Source organism: Oncorhynchus gorbuscha, linkage group LG01, assembly GCF_021184085.1.
Source record: "Oncorhynchus gorbuscha isolate QuinsamMale2020 ecotype Even-year linkage group LG01, OgorEven_v1.0, whole genome shotgun sequence".
Lineage (NCBI taxonomy): Eukaryota > Metazoa > Chordata > Actinopteri > Salmoniformes > Salmonidae > Oncorhynchus > Oncorhynchus gorbuscha.
This window is the reverse complement of record NC_060173.1, coordinates 25,268,863-25,288,723: the sequence shown is the minus strand read 5'-3', so window position 1 is coordinate 25,288,723 and position 19,861 is coordinate 25,268,863. Positions and strand designations below refer to the sequence as shown.

Here is a 19,861-nt window from a genome sequence, read left to right as displayed (position 1 = left end):
TCTGAAGATTTTAGTATTGTGGTCTCAAACTTGCTTCATTGTGTCTGTTCCGAATGTATGATCATGCGTTTTTAAACTGGAGACATCTTGGCCAGCTCTCCCTTATAAAAAATATTCTGTATCTCAATGGGATATCCACTGTGGTTTTGCATTGATATCAATAGATTATTTGAAAGATACTTTAAAGTTTCAACTATCTAATTTCAGGATTTGAGCTTTACAGAAGACCCTTTGGTGCGACGCATTGAGAATGAGAGCAGTTTGTGTGTGTCCCACCGATGGCAGAAAGGAGCTGGGCCACCCTGGCTGGGTAGCGCTGCTGCCCAGTGCTGAAGATCCTCAGCAAGCCCTCCAGACACAGCAGGGACACACTGCAACGCTTCTCCTTCTTCCCAGCATCCTCCACTGCACACGGGATGTTGGTGTACCGCCACATCAAGACACTGGGGGAGGAGGCGGAATAAACCAGTTGAGGTCACAGAGAATATGACCATTTGATGTCATAGAGAACCTAACCAAGCGATGTCATAGAGAATCTTACTAGGTGGTGTCACAGAGAATATAACCTGCTGATCTCTCAGATAAAATCTGACCTAGTGATGTCACAGAGGTGGTGGAAGGTCTTGTCTGTGTTCTGTCCATCTGGGCCGTCAGTGTGTCCAGTTTCCTCCAACTGTGTCATCTTTTGCAGAGCCACGCTCACAGCATAACGCAGGAAGTCCCCACTAGATCGCAGCACCAACAGAGCCTCCTCTCTGCTCTGAGCGCTGTCTCTGGAAGAACACACATACTTTCAGGTGCAAGACAAGCCACAAAACACACAGGTACTGTATGACTTTGAACTAAAATGTGGCACTTGTCTATGCAGCCTTGACAGAAAATACATTCCCCCATACACACACACGCACACCTGAAGAGTGCAGTGAGCAGTGTTGACACAAAGCCCATAGACAGCAGGCTTCGAGGGCTCTTGCTGCTCTTGCCCTTTCCAGACTTCTCCTTCAGGATCTCAAACAGCTTGTTATAGCGACTAAACAGCTCCAGGAGTTCCTCGAAAAGACTCTTACTGCAACACACACAGTGTCATAGTAAAAGACAAATTCACTCACTGTCTCACAATATATTATCCATCCCAGTCCTACATATCCTCAAGAGTTTTGTTGCTTGACACATTGAAATAAATAAAAATCCTATTCAGCACGTTTCCCACTCTTTTACTTCACGAGGACGGAGTATCCTGAAAAAACATTCCTAATTTCTAAACATTGATTTAAGCATCTGAGCACACAAGTTCATTATTCAAAACACTGATACAGTAGCTTCTCCCACAGATCCAGTGAGCCAGTCTTCTTCAGGTTACCTGTAGTTGGCCTTGGTGAAGTTGTATTCGATGAGCACCTCGTACACTCCCATCACCAGCACGGCATAGATGCTGTTCTTCACCCCCACACTGGACAGGGAGAATTCAGCCGACTTATCCTAGAGGGGGGGTTGCACAGAGATAACATCACTTCAGTCACAGTGTACTGTTGATGTAATCTCTGCCACTGGACAAGCCGTCACTGTAAATACAAATGTTTATTAATTGACTTACCTGTATTGATAAAGGTTAAATAAGGAAGATTTATAGATCATCCCTCGTGTACATGTACAATTCAAAACACTATGTGCACGTTTCAAGTTGATAAAGCGAAGAGAAGTTAAGTTATTATGGTTTAATTGGACACAATTTAAAAAAAAATAAAGTTACCTTATGGGTCCTTGAGGAAAATTTGGTCCTTATGATGAGAATCAACGCTATACCAAGTTTTGTGGTTGTACGTCAAAAGGGGCGAAGGGGCTGAGCCTTAAACTTAAACCAATTGGTGACGTTTTTGGTGTCTGAGAGTAGCGGTGTTGATATAGCCAAAGTATACTTTTTAATCAACCGGGCAATGAGACATTGCGAAATAAATAATTCCATCAGAAATAATAGGTTTGCTTGCTTGCAGCGTCGCTGCCAGCACCACTAATAAAATACAGTACTCTACTGCTGTTCATTCTACCAATCAAAAGCATTCCGCTTTTCTCCCCCGTAAGATTTTCTTAAGAGTTGACCTTAACCACAGATTACACGACCACTAACCACAACCTTAAATATTACTACAGTACTCCTTATGATAAACTAAACTAATCATAACTACATATTTTAAAAATGTTTATTTGAGAGAAGGTTGAAAAAAGGCCCCTGAACGGCAGGTAGAATCCCAAAAAAGACTTGTAATGATACTGTTGGAATCGGCTAAACTTTGATAATTGAGGTAGTAAATTAATGTTAGGAAATGAAAGAGACTGGCTGTTGTGTTACAAGTTAATGGTTCTCTGAAGAAAGACAGAAGGCTTTGGAATGTGTTTGATGGAGGAGAGGAGAGTGATGTGTTGATATAGGGAAGACATATGGATATCTGTGAATTTGGTGAGATCAGGAGGTGAGGTCAGTTCTCCTTAAGGGAGTAATCAGGGTTAGTATCTGGTTACCTTCTTTCCTGTGGAGCTATAAACTGTAAGGAGGAGGAGTGTCTTAAGTAGGATGCATATAAACTGTGATATCTGAAATGTTTTGCTGTCTGATTTCAGCTGTACAGAATCTTTGGGAATAATTCAACTTGGTTAAAGCTTCTCCAGTGTCTGTGGGTTATTCATTCTGAAAAATGAGAACCTAACAGTACAGATGTCATACTGCGACGCGTGTGGACCAAACAGGACTTTCTCTATGTGACCTGCTGTAATATAATATGCGGATCTCAGGGCTCTACTCGCATACACACCTAAATATTTTGCTGTGTGACCTGGAAATTAAATTTAGGAGCATCAGTGAGCCTAGAAAAATTCAGAATTGTAGCTTTATTACCTCAAATATGTTTTCATTGTGCTCCTACATTTCTTTGTGTACACCTACATTTTTCAACTGACACATGGTCCTTGTAAAATAGGTCAGCGTAGAGCCCTGGATCTGCTCCTACCTGTATATACAGGTAACTGCCAAATAATGGAAACACTTGAGTAAATGAGGGATACAAAGTATATTTAAGGTACTTCACAGACTGTTCTATGAAAGTCACTACTCTGATACACACCAGCTCAAAGTCCTCCAATTCACACTTGATCATCCGACGCGTGATGCTCTCCAGGATGCTCTGCAGCTCGTCTTGAAATCCCCCTTCCTCTTCATCATCATCATCGTCACTCCCACCTGCGTTGGGCCGGGCTGAACGGCGCATGCCCTGGTACCACAGCAGGCAGTGGACTGTGCAACTCAACAGATGGGCCTGAGAGGAACAGGAAGCATCTATGTATTGATGTTCTTGTGGACCTACGCCACACACATACAAGCATGCCAGACAAGGGAGAGAAAAGCAGTAGAGTGGACTGTGCTGCTCACTAGTTGGGCCACTTCTGCACGCAAGCACGCACACACGAGCATGTGACATAATAGGCAAAAGTTAATACCAGAGGCTCCTGGAGGAAGACTTGGTCTCCTTGAGCACCGATGCATAACTCCAGCTTCACTGGGGGCAGAAGGTCCTGCTCTGGCTCATAGTACCGCCTCACCTAGACAGAACACACGCGTCAAATCACAGTGCAGTATACCACATGTATATATAATAATAATATATGCCATTTAGCAGACGCTTTTATCCAAAGCGACTTACAGTCATGTGTGCATACATTCTACGTATGGGTGGTCCCGGGAATCGAACCCACTACCCTGGCGTTACAAGCGCCATGCTCTACCAACTGAGCTACAGAAGGACCACATGTAATTACACCTTAAGATATCACACACACCTGCGAGAGCAGGGTCTGCATGATGGAGCTTGCTAGTTGAGAGTTGCGACGGAGGACATCATGGAAACCCTACAAATAAGGCACACATGACAACCTTGTGTTAGAAGATAATATGTATACTGAAAAATGTAAATACAAAAATGTCAAAGATTTTACTGAGTTACAGTTCATAGAAGGAAATCAGTCAATTGAAATAATTCATTATGCCCTAATCTATGACATGAATTGGCATGGATGCAGCCACTGGGGAGCCAGGCCCAGCCAATCAGAATAAGTTTTCCCCCACAAAAGGGCTTTATTACAGACATAAATTATGTTTGTATATGGAGATTGCATGGCTGTCGATTTTATACACCTATCAGCAACGGTGTGGCTAAAATAGTAGAATCCACTAATTTGAAGGGGTGTCCACATACTTTTGTATATACAGTGTATGTACTGTACATTCAGTCTTATAACACTTATCAGCCAAAGCTGGCATTGTGTAGCTTAATCCCAAATATTTTTGTGCTGTTTTGTGAACACCTATGGTCACTGTCTTGTAATGGTCATTGGTACGAACAGATCTGGGACCAGGCTAGACGTTGTGGTGTGGGGGTTCCGACCTCGTAGAGCATGAGTCGTACATCGGCCTGCTGGCCCAGACATCGGCGCAGGCTGCTGAGGATCTCCAGGCAGAAGGCCTCGTTGGCAGCAGAGTTGTAGCGGGAGTGAACGTCCACCTGGACCTGGGCACAGGACACGTCACAAATGAATGGACCAATAGAAATTCCCTCATAATGGCTTGAATACATGAACGAAAGTGCAGGGGTACACTCAGTGTGCACTCAGTCACTATGAGTGGTGGTACTGATATCAAGACACTAATATCAGACAGACCGAGACACACACACCTGGCTGGAGGAGATGGCCTGGCTGGCTTGGCTGGAAGCCATGCTACCCAGGACCCGGAAGTTCTTCAGCAGCAGCAGGAAGCCCGTCACCGCAGACTTCCTCCCATCCAACTGGCTGCAGGGGGTCAAATGACAGGAAAGATTATTTGAGTATGAGCCCATGGGCTGTATGAATCAAGTGTCTCAGAGTAGGATTGCTGATTTTGGATCAGTTTGGCCTTTTACATCACAATGAAGGAGACAACATGGACAGGGGTGACCTGATCCTAGATTAATACTCCTACTCTGAGACACTTGATACATACAGTCCCATCTCTGATTAGAGCTATGTTTGGTTAGGACAGAGGGAGGGGGAATTTACCTGGAGAACATGGCCTTCCTCAGAACGAGAATTAGAGCATCCTTCATGGACATACTGACCTTCAGCAGAGGCTGGGGACACCACAGAGAGAGAGATCACACAAGCAGCCCCTGCACTGAGCCTGGTGTAGGGTTAGTGTGTGTGTGTGTGTGTGTGTTACCTGGACAGCCTTGAGTAGCCCCTGCACAGTGGCCAGTGGCAGGTAGGACAGGTGATCAAACGTCTCTGTCACCTTGGATGATGACTCCAGAAGGATCATGGGAGCCGAGACCACAATGTCCGAGAGAAGATCTGATGATGAAGATGAGAAAGAGAAATCAGATAACATCCAGAAACAATCCCTAGCCCCAACCGTCTGGACACGTGGAGATCGGAGAGGATTGGACATGTGTACGCAAAAGGTCCAATGCCAAATAGCAACAAACAAAAAAATACACCTATCCCATCAGAGCGCAAGGAGAACAAGATAAGTATATTTACCTATGAAATGAGTGACAGGGGAGGCCGTTTTGGTGACCAATCGGTTCAGGACTTGCTCCAGAATCTCACCCCTGATTGGCTCATGCATCTGTTTAAATAAACCAAAGAAAGTGGTTGAAATTAGAGGTCGACCGATTAATCGGAATGGCAAATCAATTAGGGCCGATTTCAAGTTTTCATAACAATCGGAAATCGGTATTTTTGGGCGCCAATTTTTTTCTATATTTTTTTAATACCTTTATTTAACTAAGCAAGTCAGTTAAGAACACATTCTTATTTTCAATTACGGCCTAGGAACGGTGGGTTAACTGCCTTGTTCAGGGGCAGAACAACAGATTTTCACCTTGTCAGCTCGGGGGATCCAATCTTGCAACCTTACAGTTAACAAGTCCAACGCTCTAACCACCTGCCTCTCATTGCACTCCACGAGGAGCCTGACTGTTACGTGAATGCAGTAGAAGCCAAGGTAAGTTGCTAGCTAGCATTAAACTTATCTTATAAAAAACAATCAAATCAATCAATCACTCAATCAACACATGGTTGATGATATTACTACTTTATCTAGCGTGTCCTGCGTTGCATATAATTGATGCAACGCTGGGGGATGATTTAACAAAAGCGTATTTGCGAAAAAAGCACAATCGTTGGACAACTGTACCTAACCATAAACACCAAGGCCTTTCTTAAAATCAATACACAGAAGTATATATTTTTAAACCTGCATATTTAGCTAAAAGAAATCTAGGTTAGCAGGCAATATTAACCAGGTGAATTTGTGTCACTTTTCTAGCGTTCATTGCACGCAGATTCAGGGTATATGCAACAGTTTGGGGAGCCTGTCTCACTGCAAACTCATTTGCCAGAATTTTACGTAATTATGACATAACATTGAAGGTTGTGCAATGTAACAAGAATATTTAGACTTAGGGATGCCACTCGTTAGATAAAATACCGAATGGTTCTGTATTTCACTGAAATAAACGTTTTGTTTTCGAAATGATAGTTTCCGGATTCGACCATATTAAATGACCAAAGGCTCGTATTTCTGTGTGTTATTATATTATTAAGTCTATGATTTGATAGAGCAGTCTGACTGAGCAATGGTAGGCAGCAGCAGGCTTGTAAGCATTCATTCAAACAGCACTTTCGTGCGTTTTGTCAGCAGTTCTTCGCAAGCACAGCGCTGTTTATGACTTCAAGCCCATCAGCCTAATGGCTGGTGTAACGGATGTGAAATGGCTAGCTAGTTAGCGGGGTGCGCGCTAATAGCGTTTCAAACGTCACTCACTCGGAGACTTGGAGTGGTTGTTCCCCTTGCTCTGCAAGGGCCGCGGCTTTTGTGGAGCGATGGTTAATGCTGCTTCGAGTGTGGCTGTTGTCGATGTGTTCCTGGTTTGAGGCGGCAGGGTAGCCTAGTGGTTAGAGCGTTGGACTAGTAACCGAAAGGTTGCAAGTTTGAATCCCTGAGCTGACAAGGTACAAATCTGTCGTTCTGCCCCTGAACAGGCAGTTAACCCACTGATCCTAGGCCATCATTGAAAATAAGAATTTGTTCTTAACTGACTTGCCTAGTAAAATAAAGAAAAAATAAAATAAAAATGAGCCCAGGTAGGGGCGAGGAGAGGGACGGAAGCTATACTGTTACACTGGCAATACTATAGTGCCTATAGAGAGAAATAGTCCTATAAATACTATATTAACTATAACCTAAAACCTCTTACCTTGGAATATTGAAGTCTCATGTTAAAAGTAACCACCAACTTTCATATGTTCTCATGTTCTGAGCAAGGAACTCAAACATTAGCTTTTTTACATGGCACATATTGCACTTTTACTTCTCCAACACATTGTTTTTGCATGATTTAAACCAAATTGAACATGTTTCATTATTTATTTGAAGCTAAATAGATTTTTATTGATGTATTATATTAAGTTAAAGTAAGTGTTCATTCAGTATTGTTGTAATTGTCATTATTACAAATTTTAAATAGAAAAAATAAAAATTGAACGATTAATCGGTATCTGCTTTTTTTGGTCCTCCAATAAATAGGTATCGGTGTTGAAAAATCATAATCAGCCGACCTCTAGTTGAAATATCAGATGAACAGGAGATATCTTACAGGAGAGCTGCTTTAATATTCAGTGTTCCAAAATACATTGCCTGTTACAGCACTCTAATATTATAGCCTGGTTAAAGCACTGAATTATGCGCTCACCATTGTTTCACTGAGCGAAATATTCAGTCTGGTTTAACCAGGTTAGTCCTAATAAAATCAGCTCTTTGAAAGGCAACTGGGGATCAGAATCATCCCAAATCAGATATAGTGAGTTAGTTCTCAGCTGAGAACTAACAGATGGATCATAATCACTATAATGACATTAGCACGTGGCTGTCACTTCAGATCCTGTTCCTTATATAATCTATTAATTAATCACCGTCAGTCTACATTAAATGATCCAGGGGAGGAGGCCATAGTCACCATACCTTGAAGCCCTCCAAGAGGATGTGTCCCCCCAGCCGACAGGCCTGTTGTGTGGGTGTTTTGGCTGTGGCGTTGGCCCCTTCGGTTGCAGTCTTCCCGAATGGTCCTGCCTTGGGGCCAAAGGCGTCCATAAGGATGAAGCCCAGTTGGACCAGCCCCTGGGTCACATGGTCCCAGCCAAACACACTGCAGGGGTCAAAGGTCAGTGATGGTGTCCTTAGTTACCACACTAGCATCCCCCTGAGGTGATGCTGGAGTAAGGATCAGTTCTCCCTTTTAGATCATAATGAATAAGATTATATGGACAGGGAGGACCTAATGCTAGATCAGCACTCCTACTCCAAACTGCTTTCTGAATACGAGCCCTGACCTGTTCTTGACAGTGTCCAGGATCATCTGAGCAAGGCTGCAGCGCTGAGGCAGCAGGTCCTGCAGGAACTTGGAGCCCTGCTGCAGATGCTCATCCTTGAAGCCCTTAGTGATCGCCCCCTTCAAAAAATCAAACAACTACACCACCAGGGAGGGAGGGGGTAAAGGGTAGAACAGGGAGGGTCAGAGAGGCTCTTTCCCCAATGGTCTTTCCTCAATTCCTTGCGTACAGTCTCCTCATTGGAGACGTAATTTCAAGCTCCTTCCCCTCTAAATCTTCTCCTCCCATGCATTTTGAGAAGCAGGCAAAGAGAAGATACGAGGAACATAGGAAAGACAAATTGAGAAAGATAATTTTCTTTATTTTTGTGATTGGAGGTTGTCTGGGTTCCTACCTGCTCCTCGTAGCGTTGAATCCTGGCCACCGAGAGCAGCAGAGCAATGCTGAACGGACAGAGCTCCCCCTGGGACCCCTGCAGAGGACAGAGACCAAACACACAGTCAATACTGTCTAAGCACCATACTGAACATTATTCATCATACATACACGGGTGACTAAATTCCTGAATATCTGGATAATAACAATGTTCAATTTATAGACATTTTAAAGCCTCACTCCAAAAGCAGTTTGAACATCACACCAATAAAACACCCATTCTTTATCATTACTGTCAATCTATTTAAGGGGTGGGTGAGAGAGTATGTGAGAGAGTATCTGGGACCTTAACGCTTTTCAGGAACTCCCTCCCTAGCTCCTGGTCAAGCCGCACTGCAAAAACTATGTGCAGGATGGCTGTGCCCTCCACATGCCTCAGCTGGTCCTGAGGAATGGACTGAACCTCCACGTCCATACTCCTGCGTGTGTATGTGTGTGTGAGAGTGAGTGAAAGAGAGAGAGAAAGAAAGATCGTAGAGTCTTCTCATCAAGGAAGTTCACACACAGCTTGTCATTGAATGAGACATTATGGATTATTGGTGTCATAATGCTCACTCACTCTCCATCTTTCTGTTCCTCTTTCTGGCGAAGATCCTGCTCTTTAAAGTAGCTGATGATTCCTTCCAGGACCTGTTTCTTACAGCCCTGGTAGACAACACAAACACAAGAGGTTGTTCATTCACCAAGCTATGTGGAAACATATAGGACATTGTACATACAAACAGACACACACACCTTAGCAGCCAGCAGCAGCAGCTGGTAGACCAAAGGTGGGATCTCCTGCAGGTCTAGTTTGAGGAACATCCTCAGGACCTTCTCGACCAGGAACTGCAGCTCCTCTGGTGCCAAGGGCACATCCCTGGAGAAGATTGTTTAAGGCGGGGTGTTGATGTACTCATTAACTTAGTGCCAATGCACTCATCAACTAACATCAAACATTTCTATTGAAACCAAGTGAAGCCCAATTCTTTCAGGTTTACCTGAACATAGTGGTCAAGTGGATCACACACTGTGGGTCCCATCTGTAAACACAGAACAAATACATCTAAGTTGCATTGACCACAAGCTCTGTGTGCCATATCAGTAAGCAACCATGGCTCCCTGAAGTACATCAAACTGTTTACATCATATATCCGTATGTGAAATGTATCCCTCTTAACAGTGCGCTGATATGAGACTATTATAACACCTTAACACCTTAAACACAAGCCATTATAAGACTGGTGTCAGGATCTGAATTAATTGTTTGTATGGTAACACTTAGAAGAAGAGTGTCACTCAATGTCATGAGGGAGCTTTCTAAATGTCATTTCCAGTGTAATCCAGGACCTTACCTGCTAGTGATAGGATTATTATATATCCTTTTTAATCGAGTTACATATCGGGATATTACTTTTGGCAATATATCGCAATATTATTTTTGCGCTAGTCAGCTGTACCGGCATAGCTTGCTCTCCATCTTTTTAAATAGTGAGAATTTGCTTCCAGCACTTTTATTTCAATGACTGATCAAAACTTGTGTTCTCAAAGCTCCCTCTTGTCCCTCTGCAACAGACATATATGGTGAGCAATATGTTAGAAACATTTACTTGCAATAAAATAGCAGTATATATATATATATATAAATATAGAGAGAAAATCGTGAGAATCTAAATACACATTGTATCAGTACCTAAGTATCGTGATAATATCGTATCAGGAGTTCCCTGGCAATTCCTAGCCTTGGTCATTTCCATGAAAAAGGACCCATGAGCAGCAACATGTGAAATTCATGGGAGCATATAAAATGAAAGCTAATATATGTAAAAAAAAAAAAAAATGAAGGTATATATCTGGGTTTCCCAAACTCTGTTCTCGGGACCCCAAGGGGAGCGCGTTTTGGTTTTTGCCCTAGCACTACACTGCTGATTCAAATACTCAACCAATCAACAAGCGTTGATAATGTGTATCAGCTGTGAAGTGCTAGGGCAAAAACCAAAACATGCGCCCCTTGGGGTCCCGAGGACAGAGTTTGGGATGTGCTGGCATATATACATTTTTTCAACCATTTTCCATTCAAAATATTAGGAATAAGCAAAAGCTTTGATTTCTGCTCAAACAGATGGAAAAGGTATCTCAGAAAACATCTACCAGAAAAAAAAGAAAGTCTTAAAAAGTATAAGAAATACATCAAATCACAGCATTGTTGAAATAATGATCCCCAAAAACTAGCATCAACACAAATTTAAATGATGGATAAATGTTTCTGCCTTCTGTAAGTTTAAGAAACCTTGCCTTAATTCCGGTAACAAAAACCCACTTATGGAAGATATTTTCTCTCCCTCATGAGAGAAGGTAAACCTATCAATTCGTTTTTGTTTTTACTAATATCAATTTTGTTATTATTAAGGGATTAAAACTCGAAAATCCGTTACAAAAATTTAATTTTTAAAATTTTTTTTTTTTTTTTTAAATCGGTAACGGAATTTCTGCAAATGAATTGGCTACAATGGGAAATCATAGTAGTCACAAAGCACAGTTGGGTTCACCAGTTTGAACAACACAGTAGAATACAGTAAAGGAAAGTAGAGTATAGTTCAGTACAGTAAAGTTCAGTACACTAGAGTTGAGTACACTATAATGTATTGTATTGTACCATACTCTGCTGTACTCTAGTTATCTGTACTTTGATGTCCAAACTTGTGAAGCATAGACATCTATGAGTGGTTAAGATTTGGTCTGGTCTGGACCAACCAAATTCCGTCTTCTTTGGGTACAAAGCTCATTAAAATAATAGCCTGTGTCTAGAATAATATCCGAATATGCAAAGGATGGATATTGCATATTTATACATTTGTGTACCTATTTAGGATACATCACCATGAAGACAATGATATTCATATCCATAATTATGCATTTCTGTGTAGTACAGATTAGGGACCCATGATAAAATTCTGTTAGCGCAAATCCACTCCACTTACTGTAGTTCATTAACCATAATAGATTTTTTCAAACTCAAGGTGTCATGTGATAGCTGACACCGCATTCTTTCTGCAGACATTCTGAATCTTAATTCGGAGCAGATATTTAACAGTTTTTGGAAAACGTGACCACAGAAAAAAACAGAGGGAGATTTTACCAAAATTCTGATACCAAACTTTGCATCTGCAGTTCTTCCAGTAAATGTGTTTTTGTAAACATTTCTGTGAAATTGTTAAAAGTAGTCCTTGTGCATGGAGTTGTATAGTTTGTTAAACTTTTAAATAAATGGTTTTTATTTATCTCTGCGCAATTCCGTTACCATAGAATCGCCCCCCTATTACCTGCTGGAACAGAGGCTGTTGATGAGCTGCTTCTTGTACTCTTCCCCACTGAGCTCACCTGTAGATTTATCAGGGTAGAAAATAAGGGTATAGAAGACTATTTAGACAATTCTGTAAGGTCAGGTTTCTGCATTCATGGTTGAGTTTGGTTTTGTACCTTTGCCATAGGATAGAGCCTCAGTGGCAGCCAGTGCAGTGAGGACTGTGGGGAAGAGCTCCAGGGATTTGCCACTGCCCATCTTACCCAACTTAATAGCATCAACGAAGAGAGACGCCAGCTGTGCCAGGGAGGGGCCGGGCAGGTTGTGGGTCTAGGATGAGAAAATACAGGGACAGGGTTATTGGAACAGATGAGTCTAATTATCAATACGAAACAACTTAAGTTTAAGCATGAAAGAAATGGTAGAAACAACCCTCCTCCGGTTTGTGAATAAATAAATCTGCCTATGAAACTGCGTAGCCTAATTAATGGCCGCGTGCAAAACAACCTTTGTAAGAAATATCACTGTACCTCTAGCATCAGCAGTCCAATGATGTCTGATGCCACCTCTGTCTGGAGATCTCCAGACTCACACAGGGGGATGCAGTGCTGGTACAGGAGCAGCCTGCGACTCGCTCCCTCTGGGGCACTGGGCAGAGAGCCTGAGAGAACACACACACTTTGAGACACCATACTTCAACATTGCAGAAGCATCCAAAGGAAATACCATGAGACAATGACAAAGGCCTGGGTCATAGTGTCAAGAAATATTTTGTATATCACACATGGTTACCTTTGAATATGGATTTGACCATGGCTCCAATGTCCTTCCCCTTCAATGCACTGTTTGTGACCACAGTGGTCAGCTAGAGGAAAAACACCCAGAGATTATTCAAGAGTTGGGTAAATAGTTTAGCCTGGTTGCCATTCTGTTTCTGCTCTCTTATGGAATCGTCTTATGGAATTAACATGGCATGACAATGCCAGTTGGCAAGACGGCACAAACAGATCTGGGGACTATTCAATACCTAGTTAGATACAAAGTAGTAATACAATGTGTCAATTAATACATTATTGAAATGTGGTCAAATGAATAATGTGTATTACAAGATACATTATCACAATTGTGTTGTAGGGTGTTGGGAAAATTTGTGTTGACTGGTAACCTGGTCATCAGTCAGGGATGAGAGGTACTGCTGCAGCTCAGGGATGCGCTCTCCATCTGACAACGAAACTATCTTTTCCATTATGTCAGCTCTCATGTTGGACGTCTACAAGGTAAAATACATACACTTTCTAATATGATTTGCAGTGTATTGCACAATGTTCAATGGGGTGTTAAATTATAACAACGTTGACAAAGTTAGTTGGTACACCACTGCCAGTTCACTACTAATCATTGGCTTTAAGATAACATTAACTACCTCACGTTAGGCTAGTTAGCTATCGCGCTTCCAGTCGTGTGAAAAAAAGTTGCTTAACAAACTTTCAGATGAAACTACAATACCACCACTTTGGTTGAACCTACCTTTGCAGGTCCTAATTTTTATTTTATCGAGTAAAACGGTTTATTTTTGTATTTGTTGGACAATTTCACCAGTAGCTAGCATGCCAGCTTCTACTAACGTTTCGAATTAGCAGCGAAATGAAATTCCGTTGTCACTAGCTAGTTACCACATTCACAAAGTGGAAATGGTCAATATCGTAAAAATGTATAAAAACAAAAAGGTCATTTTTGTTTTTAATTTAAGGTTAGGCATAAGGTTATCAGTGTGGTTAGGGTTAAAGTTAGATTTTAAGAAGATACATTTTAGAAATAGTCGGAATTTAGTCATAATGTTGACTTTGTGGCTGGAGTAACTAGTGACGACCGAAATTCCCGCCAGCAAACCTTTTCCTGTTGTCAATGTTTGCATGCCAGTGATTGGCTCTGTATGTGTATGGAACGCCCACCATGTGCTGCCTACAAATGTCTATTTCTTTACAATAAAAAAGAAAAGCAGACGAGTAAGCTACTAGCTCATTTAAATTTCCAACGATTAGCTGGTTAGCTATATGAACTATTGAAATATGCATATTCCCACGTTGTATACCAGGTGTTAGCTGGATAATTTATCTGACAGTGTCAAGGAAACGTTAACAGACAGACAGACGAGATATGGAAAAACATTCACTTAAACTGTCTTGTTTGCTAGCAGGTAACATCAGTGCATTAGGCTACATCGCGTTAGTACAGTTGGCTAACAACTTAGCTAGCTACAGTACTTAAAGTAACAGTAGCAAGCTGTGTGTTTTGACAGGTTGTTTAAATAGTTTGTCACATCATCATCATCAAAATAGTCTGTCAGACCCAATATTTCCATACTTGTCTGATTTCATAGTAGGCCTATGTTTTGTCACACCTAGCTATCTAACGTTGGATACTTTGAAATTACTTAAACGTTACTGTGGCTAGCTAGCAAGACGTTTATATTAAATAAACATGTAATTCTGTGTGTGTTCTAATGTGCTGAGGAAGTGAAGATGTTAGGTAAAGGTTAGATGCCATTCATTTAATGTTCCATCTATACATCCAATCAGCTCACTGTTTTAAAATGTACATCTTATACTCATCCTCCCTCCTATTTCCATAGCAGACATGGTGGCCCATCTTCAAAAAGTTACCAGATGGGAGCCGGTCTGGCTGCATCACCACATGTAAAGGCAGCTGCACTGTCCTCTAGAAGATCACCAAGGACATCAGCCATAGCCTGTTCTCGCCACTTCAGTCTGGCAGACTAGAACGGAGCATCCACCACCAGGCCATGAGACAGTGGAAAAGCCTGGCTATCCACCTGCAGAACCTGCGGTTCACCTGCACTGTAAGAGACTATTTCTACTGACTCTGTAGCAGTATTGCTTCCATCCCTCTCCTTGCCCCAACCTGAGCTTAAGTCAGGGACCCTCTGAACAGATCGACAACTTGTCACCCACAAAGCATCGTTATCTATCACTCCACAAAAGCTGTGATCTCCACACCTGTGCCCAGCTAGGCCTCTGTTCATGACCTCCACATCTATGCTCGGTTGTCCCTCAGTCACCCCCATCCTCTGCTCTACTCCAGTTGCTCTCCATTTTCAGTAAATTATATATAATTGTAATTATTTGTGTTCAATCGTTTGTCCCTCTGTGGTGTTTATTTAACTGTACATACAGCATCATTTTTCATTGATGTATTACTCAACAGTATGCCCCCCTTCCTCTTATGCTCCCCTTCCCTTCACTCTGAGCAAAAAAGCCCTTCACTGAATTCTATAATTACATTTTGATCAATTAACGTGTGTTTTGAAAGCTCCACTGTATAAACTATTTAATTGTCCTGTTTGTGTGCCTTGTGCACTGATTTCAAACAATTATTGTATATTTGTCATTCTCATGTCTTCCTCCAATTCTGTGTCTTCAATTGATTTACAATCAAAACAACTTATCTAACATTAGGTTTATAGATGTGAACTTTATATTAAATGTATAGATTAAGCCATTTCTCTTATTTGAGATAAACAAGATTTAACTACTGTGGTGTTTTTTGTATGTTTTTATTTAACTTAATTTAGCAAGTCAGTTAAGAACAAATTATTATTTACAATGACGGCCTACCCCGGCCAAACCCAAACGACGCTGCAAACGACGCTGGGCCACATATAGGCAACCCCTCTATAAATTCGAATCCTGGGGCCTGTTGCACAAAAGTAGAATTAAGACATCCGGGATAAATGACTCAGCTGAGCTCAATGAAGCCAAAACATGTGCGTCCAGGCTTAATTGGTTGCACAAAGACCAAGCCAGGATGAGCAGACACGGATTCATTAAGCCAGGTGAAACCAATCCTGGATAGGTGCGCGCTCACGGCTCACTCAATTAGACCCCGCCACAGATCACAGATTAACTGATTTACCATGGCAACTAGAGCCGCGTACTTTTCCCCGTCGGAAGCACAAATCCTCATGGAGGCATACGAGGAGGTAAAAGATATAATTAAGAAGAAAGGCAACACCGCCACAGTGATAAAGCAAAGAGAAAAAGCGTGGCAAAGTATTGCAGACCGCCTGAATGCGTAAGTAGTGCACAATTACACACTCACCGCTCCGCTGAAACATCACAATTACAATTCAAATATTTAATTCACATCTCCAAAAACGCAGTTGTACTGTAATTATGAAACGGTTAAATGTTTAATTGAAATGCACTGCAGATATGAGTGAAATTGTGTAAAGTAAGTCCATCACACTGTATAAAGCTATGATAAATTATTATTAAAGCCTTACATTATTATTTAACGTTACTACGCTCAGTACGGTTTAATCTTAGCCGTTGTACTCTGCTTCTTATGTTGTCCACCGTTTTTTTGTGTTTCTCCTGCTTTCATTAATGTAAAGCTGCTTTGACAGAATGAAACAATTCTGAAAAGTGCTATATAAATAAAATTTAATTGAATAAATAGATGAGCTATAATAATAATCACTTTAATTTATATAGCGCCTTTCAAACTCACTGCACTGCAAAAATGTCTTTCTTACTTAGTATTTTTGTCTTGTTTTCAGTAAAAAAAAATATCTAAAAAACATCTTGAATATTTTCTTGAGCAAAATTACCTAGGAAAATAAGCAAAACAATCTGCCAGTGAAACGAGAACTTTTCTAAAATTAAGTGTTTATGGAAAAAGTTAACTTATTTCAAGAGAATTTTTATTATATTGACAGATTTTTTATTTGCTTGTTTTAAGCACACATTTACTTAAAGTTTATATTTTTTGTCTAAACTATACTTATTTTGCTAGGTCATTTAGCAAATCAAGAAAATACATCTTTATTTAAGTTTTTTTTTTGTTGATATTTTTACTGAAAACAAGACAAAAATACCAAGTAATTTTTTGCAGTGTGACTCCATTAAATGTGTGTGTGTGTGTGTGTAGATTAAACATGAACGGGCCAAAACGGACATGGCAGCAGGTCAAAATCAAATACAAGAACATTCTGCAGAATGGTATGGTCCCTGACTAATATTTAACAAAGCACAAGCATATATTGTACCCAGAAGGTGCCTGCTCACACATTGTCTGTACTGTTTTAGCAGTGAAAAAGAATACCCACAGACAAGGCACGGGTGGTGGGTCACCAAAGGCTGACCTTACCCCAGCAGAGGACATGGCCTTGGAGCTAAATAAATGCAGGCCCGTCTTAGAGGGGATCCCTGGGGGGAAAGAGACGAGCATAGGTTCCTCCCAAGATGCCACCCGCTTCATTCAAGGTATGTCCTTCCATCTCTACATGGGATACAACCACATTCATATTGAATCAATTTGGACTGTCTGACTTTGGTTTACCTATTGCCTTGCAGTGTCTGGCAGCACTGTGTTCCTGTTAGAGCCACCAGCACAAGCACCAGACGATGCTGATCCAGTGAGTACTCCATCAAAGGCATACTGTAGGCCTGGCATGTCTTGTCTACTAGCTTCAATATGAATCTGATTAAATGTGATAGGGTGAAGGCCCCAGTGCAGCAGCAACAGCACATGATGGAGACGATGATGATGAGGAGGAGACCATCTCTCTGGATTCCAGAAGGCATGAGGTATCATGGTAAGACTGTGAAAGTACTATTTACTCTACAATGGTGAGGAGTCCTCATCAAAATCAAAAAATCTAATTTCTTTTACAGGACCCAGATGCTATACAGTGGGAAAACCAGCCTGGCAACATAGTGCGTATTAATAAAAGGACACCACATCCTGCCAAATTCCAGCTGCGCTAATTGTATTGTGTTCACAGAGCTCACAAGCTATCAGAAAGTTGTATGGCAACCACCTCCGGCGCCAAATAGAACTGGCAGACATAGACATTCAGTACAAGAAGAAAAAGATGGAAAATCTTGCACTGGAGTCCGAAATAAAAAAGAGGACAATTAGGAAACTGGACCTTGAAATAAAAAAACTTGAGAGGGAGGTGAGATATGCCTTCAATGTACACTGTATGCTAACTGTAACACAAATGTATTAATCATTATTTGTATTTCCTCACCCAGCTCCAAGAAGATGACACAGCTCAAAATAAAAATTAGGTATATTCTCGTAAAGTCAAGTGAGCCATGACATATGAGCTCTTATTGTGAGCACACAGGACGGTGGCATCTTTCTAAGGTTTTTTTTATTTTCCCAGCAATCAGTACAACCAAGTCATCGTTATAAGGCATCGCCCTCTTTTGCCCACCCCCCCAGCACCAGGTGTGGCCACTAGCCTATATGAAGGCCCAAAATTGTGTGTTCCTTTCTGCTCTGACAATGGCATGCCCATTCGTGCGAGATGTGGTGGATGAAGAAGCACTTGTGCTGAGGAGAGCCTTCAGGCGAGAAAGGGTCTTCAGGGACCGGTTGGACCCACTGGCCTTCCCTGACGACCATCTATATGAAAGATACAGGTTTTCTGCAGATGGCATCAGGTATCTATGCAGACTACTGGGTCCCAGGATTAAGCACCGCACTGCACGGAGCCATGCACTGAGTGTGGAGCAAATGGTTTGTGTGGCCTTGCGCTTTTTGCTAGTGGAGCCTTCCTGTACTCAGTGGGGGATGCAGAACAGCTGAACAAGGCCACAATTTGCCGCACAATAAGGAGTGTGTGTCTGGCTATCAAAGCATTAGCAGATGTCTTCATCTCCTTCCCTGGCCACAGAAGACTCTGTGACATCAAAGAGGAGTTCTATAGGATTGCAGGTAAGAGGATCTACAAATTACAGGACAACTGTTAACACATAGTAGGATACTCATTACTTTGTGTGACAGGTTTCCCCAATGTCATTGGTGCAGTGGACTGCACACACATAAGGATAAAAGCCCCCTCAGGTGCCCATGAGGCCGATTTTGTGAATAGGAAATCCTTTCACAGCATTAATGTTCAGGTGAACATAACTTTTTGATATTGTCCATTGACGAACACTCTGCATTGCCAGTGATGTGCATTGATTGGTGTAATATTCCTCATCTTATGATTTCAGATGGTCTGCAATGCTGACTGTGTGATCAGCAATGTTGTGGCAAAATGGCCTGGCTCAGTCCATGACTCCAGAATCTTTCGGGCCTCTGAAATCTATCAGTGCCTATCACAAGGTAAGCCACACAACCCCTATTTATAACCATCATGGCTGTGTCAAGAATATCACTGTGTTTATGAGGTAGTAATGATGAGATTTTGTGTTGACAGGTGAATTCTCTGGTGTGTTGCTGGGAGACAGGGGGTATGGCTGCCAGCCTTTTCTCCTGACACCTTTCACAGACCCCCAGGAAGCACAGCAGGCCTACAACCATGCCCATGCCAGGACCAGGGCCAGAGTTGAAATGACCTTTGGCCTCCTGAAGGCACGCTTTCACTGCCTTCACAAATGAAGGGTCAGCCCTGTTAGGGCATGTGATATTACTGTGGCTTGTGCTGTCCTCCACAATGTTGCCTGCCTGAGGAAGGAGAGGGCCCCCAGAGTGCCACCAGCCATGGACTGGGACAATCCGGCAATCTTCCCTGATGACGACAGTGGTCGGCTGCTGAGGGACCAATATGTGTTGAATTATTTTAGTTAGTATGTGTGCTTTCAATTTTGGTTAAATATGTCCTGCGGTGGCAGAGGAATTTGGGTTTTTTTGGGTTCGTTTTTTTACGAATTTGGCCTCTTATGATGTTTGTGCGGTATACTGTGTGTAATA

General features: G+C 41.8%; 3 protein-coding genes across 8 annotated transcripts in view; 2 read left to right on the top strand and 1 right to left on the bottom strand.

Moving 5' to 3' along the window:
• Positions 1 to 19,861, bottom strand: part of fanci (FA complementation group I) — a 32,521-nt gene that overhangs the window by 10,084 nt on the left and 2,576 nt on the right. For 2 of the 4 annotated variants that reach the window (XM_046348672.1, XM_046348665.1), the window contains exons 2-24: positions 12,926 to 12,998; positions 12,664 to 12,794; positions 12,310 to 12,463; positions 12,153 to 12,210; positions 9,831 to 9,872; positions 9,586 to 9,709; positions 9,410 to 9,495; positions 9,137 to 9,269; positions 8,810 to 8,887; positions 8,416 to 8,552; positions 8,048 to 8,231; positions 5,563 to 5,650; positions 5,243 to 5,373; positions 5,083 to 5,153; positions 4,722 to 4,836; positions 4,434 to 4,556; positions 3,829 to 3,897; positions 3,490 to 3,591; positions 3,117 to 3,308; positions 1,361 to 1,479; positions 911 to 1,066; positions 594 to 773; positions 277 to 443 (exon numbers count right to left, since the gene is read on the bottom strand). In XM_046348672.1, the coding sequence (XP_046204628.1) occupies positions 277 to 443; positions 594 to 773; positions 911 to 1,066; positions 1,361 to 1,479; positions 3,117 to 3,308; positions 3,490 to 3,591; positions 3,829 to 3,897; positions 4,434 to 4,556; positions 4,722 to 4,836; positions 5,083 to 5,153; positions 5,243 to 5,373; positions 5,563 to 5,650; positions 8,048 to 8,231; positions 8,416 to 8,552; positions 8,810 to 8,887; positions 9,137 to 9,269; positions 9,410 to 9,495; positions 9,586 to 9,709; positions 9,831 to 9,872; positions 12,153 to 12,210; positions 12,310 to 12,463; positions 12,664 to 12,794; positions 12,926 to 12,947 (2,662 nt within the window). In that variant the 5' untranslated portion in view covers positions 12,948 to 12,998. Of the gene's footprint in view, positions 1 to 276; positions 444 to 593; positions 774 to 910; positions 1,067 to 1,360; positions 1,480 to 3,116; positions 3,309 to 3,489; positions 3,592 to 3,828; positions 3,898 to 4,433; positions 4,557 to 4,721; positions 4,837 to 5,082; positions 5,154 to 5,242; positions 5,374 to 5,562; positions 5,651 to 8,047; positions 8,232 to 8,415; positions 8,553 to 8,809; positions 8,888 to 9,136; positions 9,270 to 9,409; positions 9,496 to 9,585; positions 9,710 to 9,830; positions 9,873 to 12,152; positions 12,211 to 12,309; positions 12,464 to 12,663; positions 12,795 to 12,925; positions 12,999 to 13,298; positions 13,404 to 13,556; positions 14,003 to 19,861 lie in introns of those variants that run through there. The other 2 variants (XM_046348659.1, XM_046348650.1) reach the window with 2 other exon arrangements.
• Positions 16,037 to 19,275, top strand: LOC124035275. 3 transcript variants are annotated; one of them, XM_046348730.1, is made up of 10 exons: positions 16,037 to 16,225; positions 17,084 to 17,154; positions 17,242 to 17,418; positions 17,509 to 17,570; positions 17,653 to 17,742; positions 17,830 to 17,871; positions 17,940 to 18,113; positions 18,193 to 18,228; positions 18,327 to 18,880; positions 19,162 to 19,275. In XM_046348730.1, the coding sequence occupies exons 1-8, from the start codon at positions 16,068 to 16,070 to the stop codon at positions 18,226 to 18,228; spliced, it is 810 nt and encodes a 269-aa protein (XP_046204686.1). In that variant the 5' UTR covers positions 16,037 to 16,067; the 3' UTR covers positions 18,327 to 18,880; positions 19,162 to 19,275. The 3 variants fall into 3 exon arrangements, with proteins under 3 accessions (XP_046204686.1, XP_046204694.1, XP_046204702.1); XM_046348738.1 differs by lacking the exon at positions 17,830 to 17,871 and having other exon boundaries at positions 18,193 to 18,880; XM_046348746.1 differs by lacking the exon at positions 17,084 to 17,154 and having other exon boundaries at positions 16,088 to 16,225; positions 18,193 to 18,880.
• LOC124041160 (putative nuclease HARBI1) lies at positions 18,449 to 19,549 on the top strand. Its single transcript, XM_046358443.1, has 5 exons — positions 18,449 to 18,606; positions 18,711 to 18,880; positions 18,950 to 19,065; positions 19,162 to 19,273; positions 19,368 to 19,549. The coding sequence occupies exons 1-5, from the start codon at positions 18,449 to 18,451 to the stop codon at positions 19,547 to 19,549; spliced, it is 738 nt and encodes a 245-aa protein (XP_046214399.1).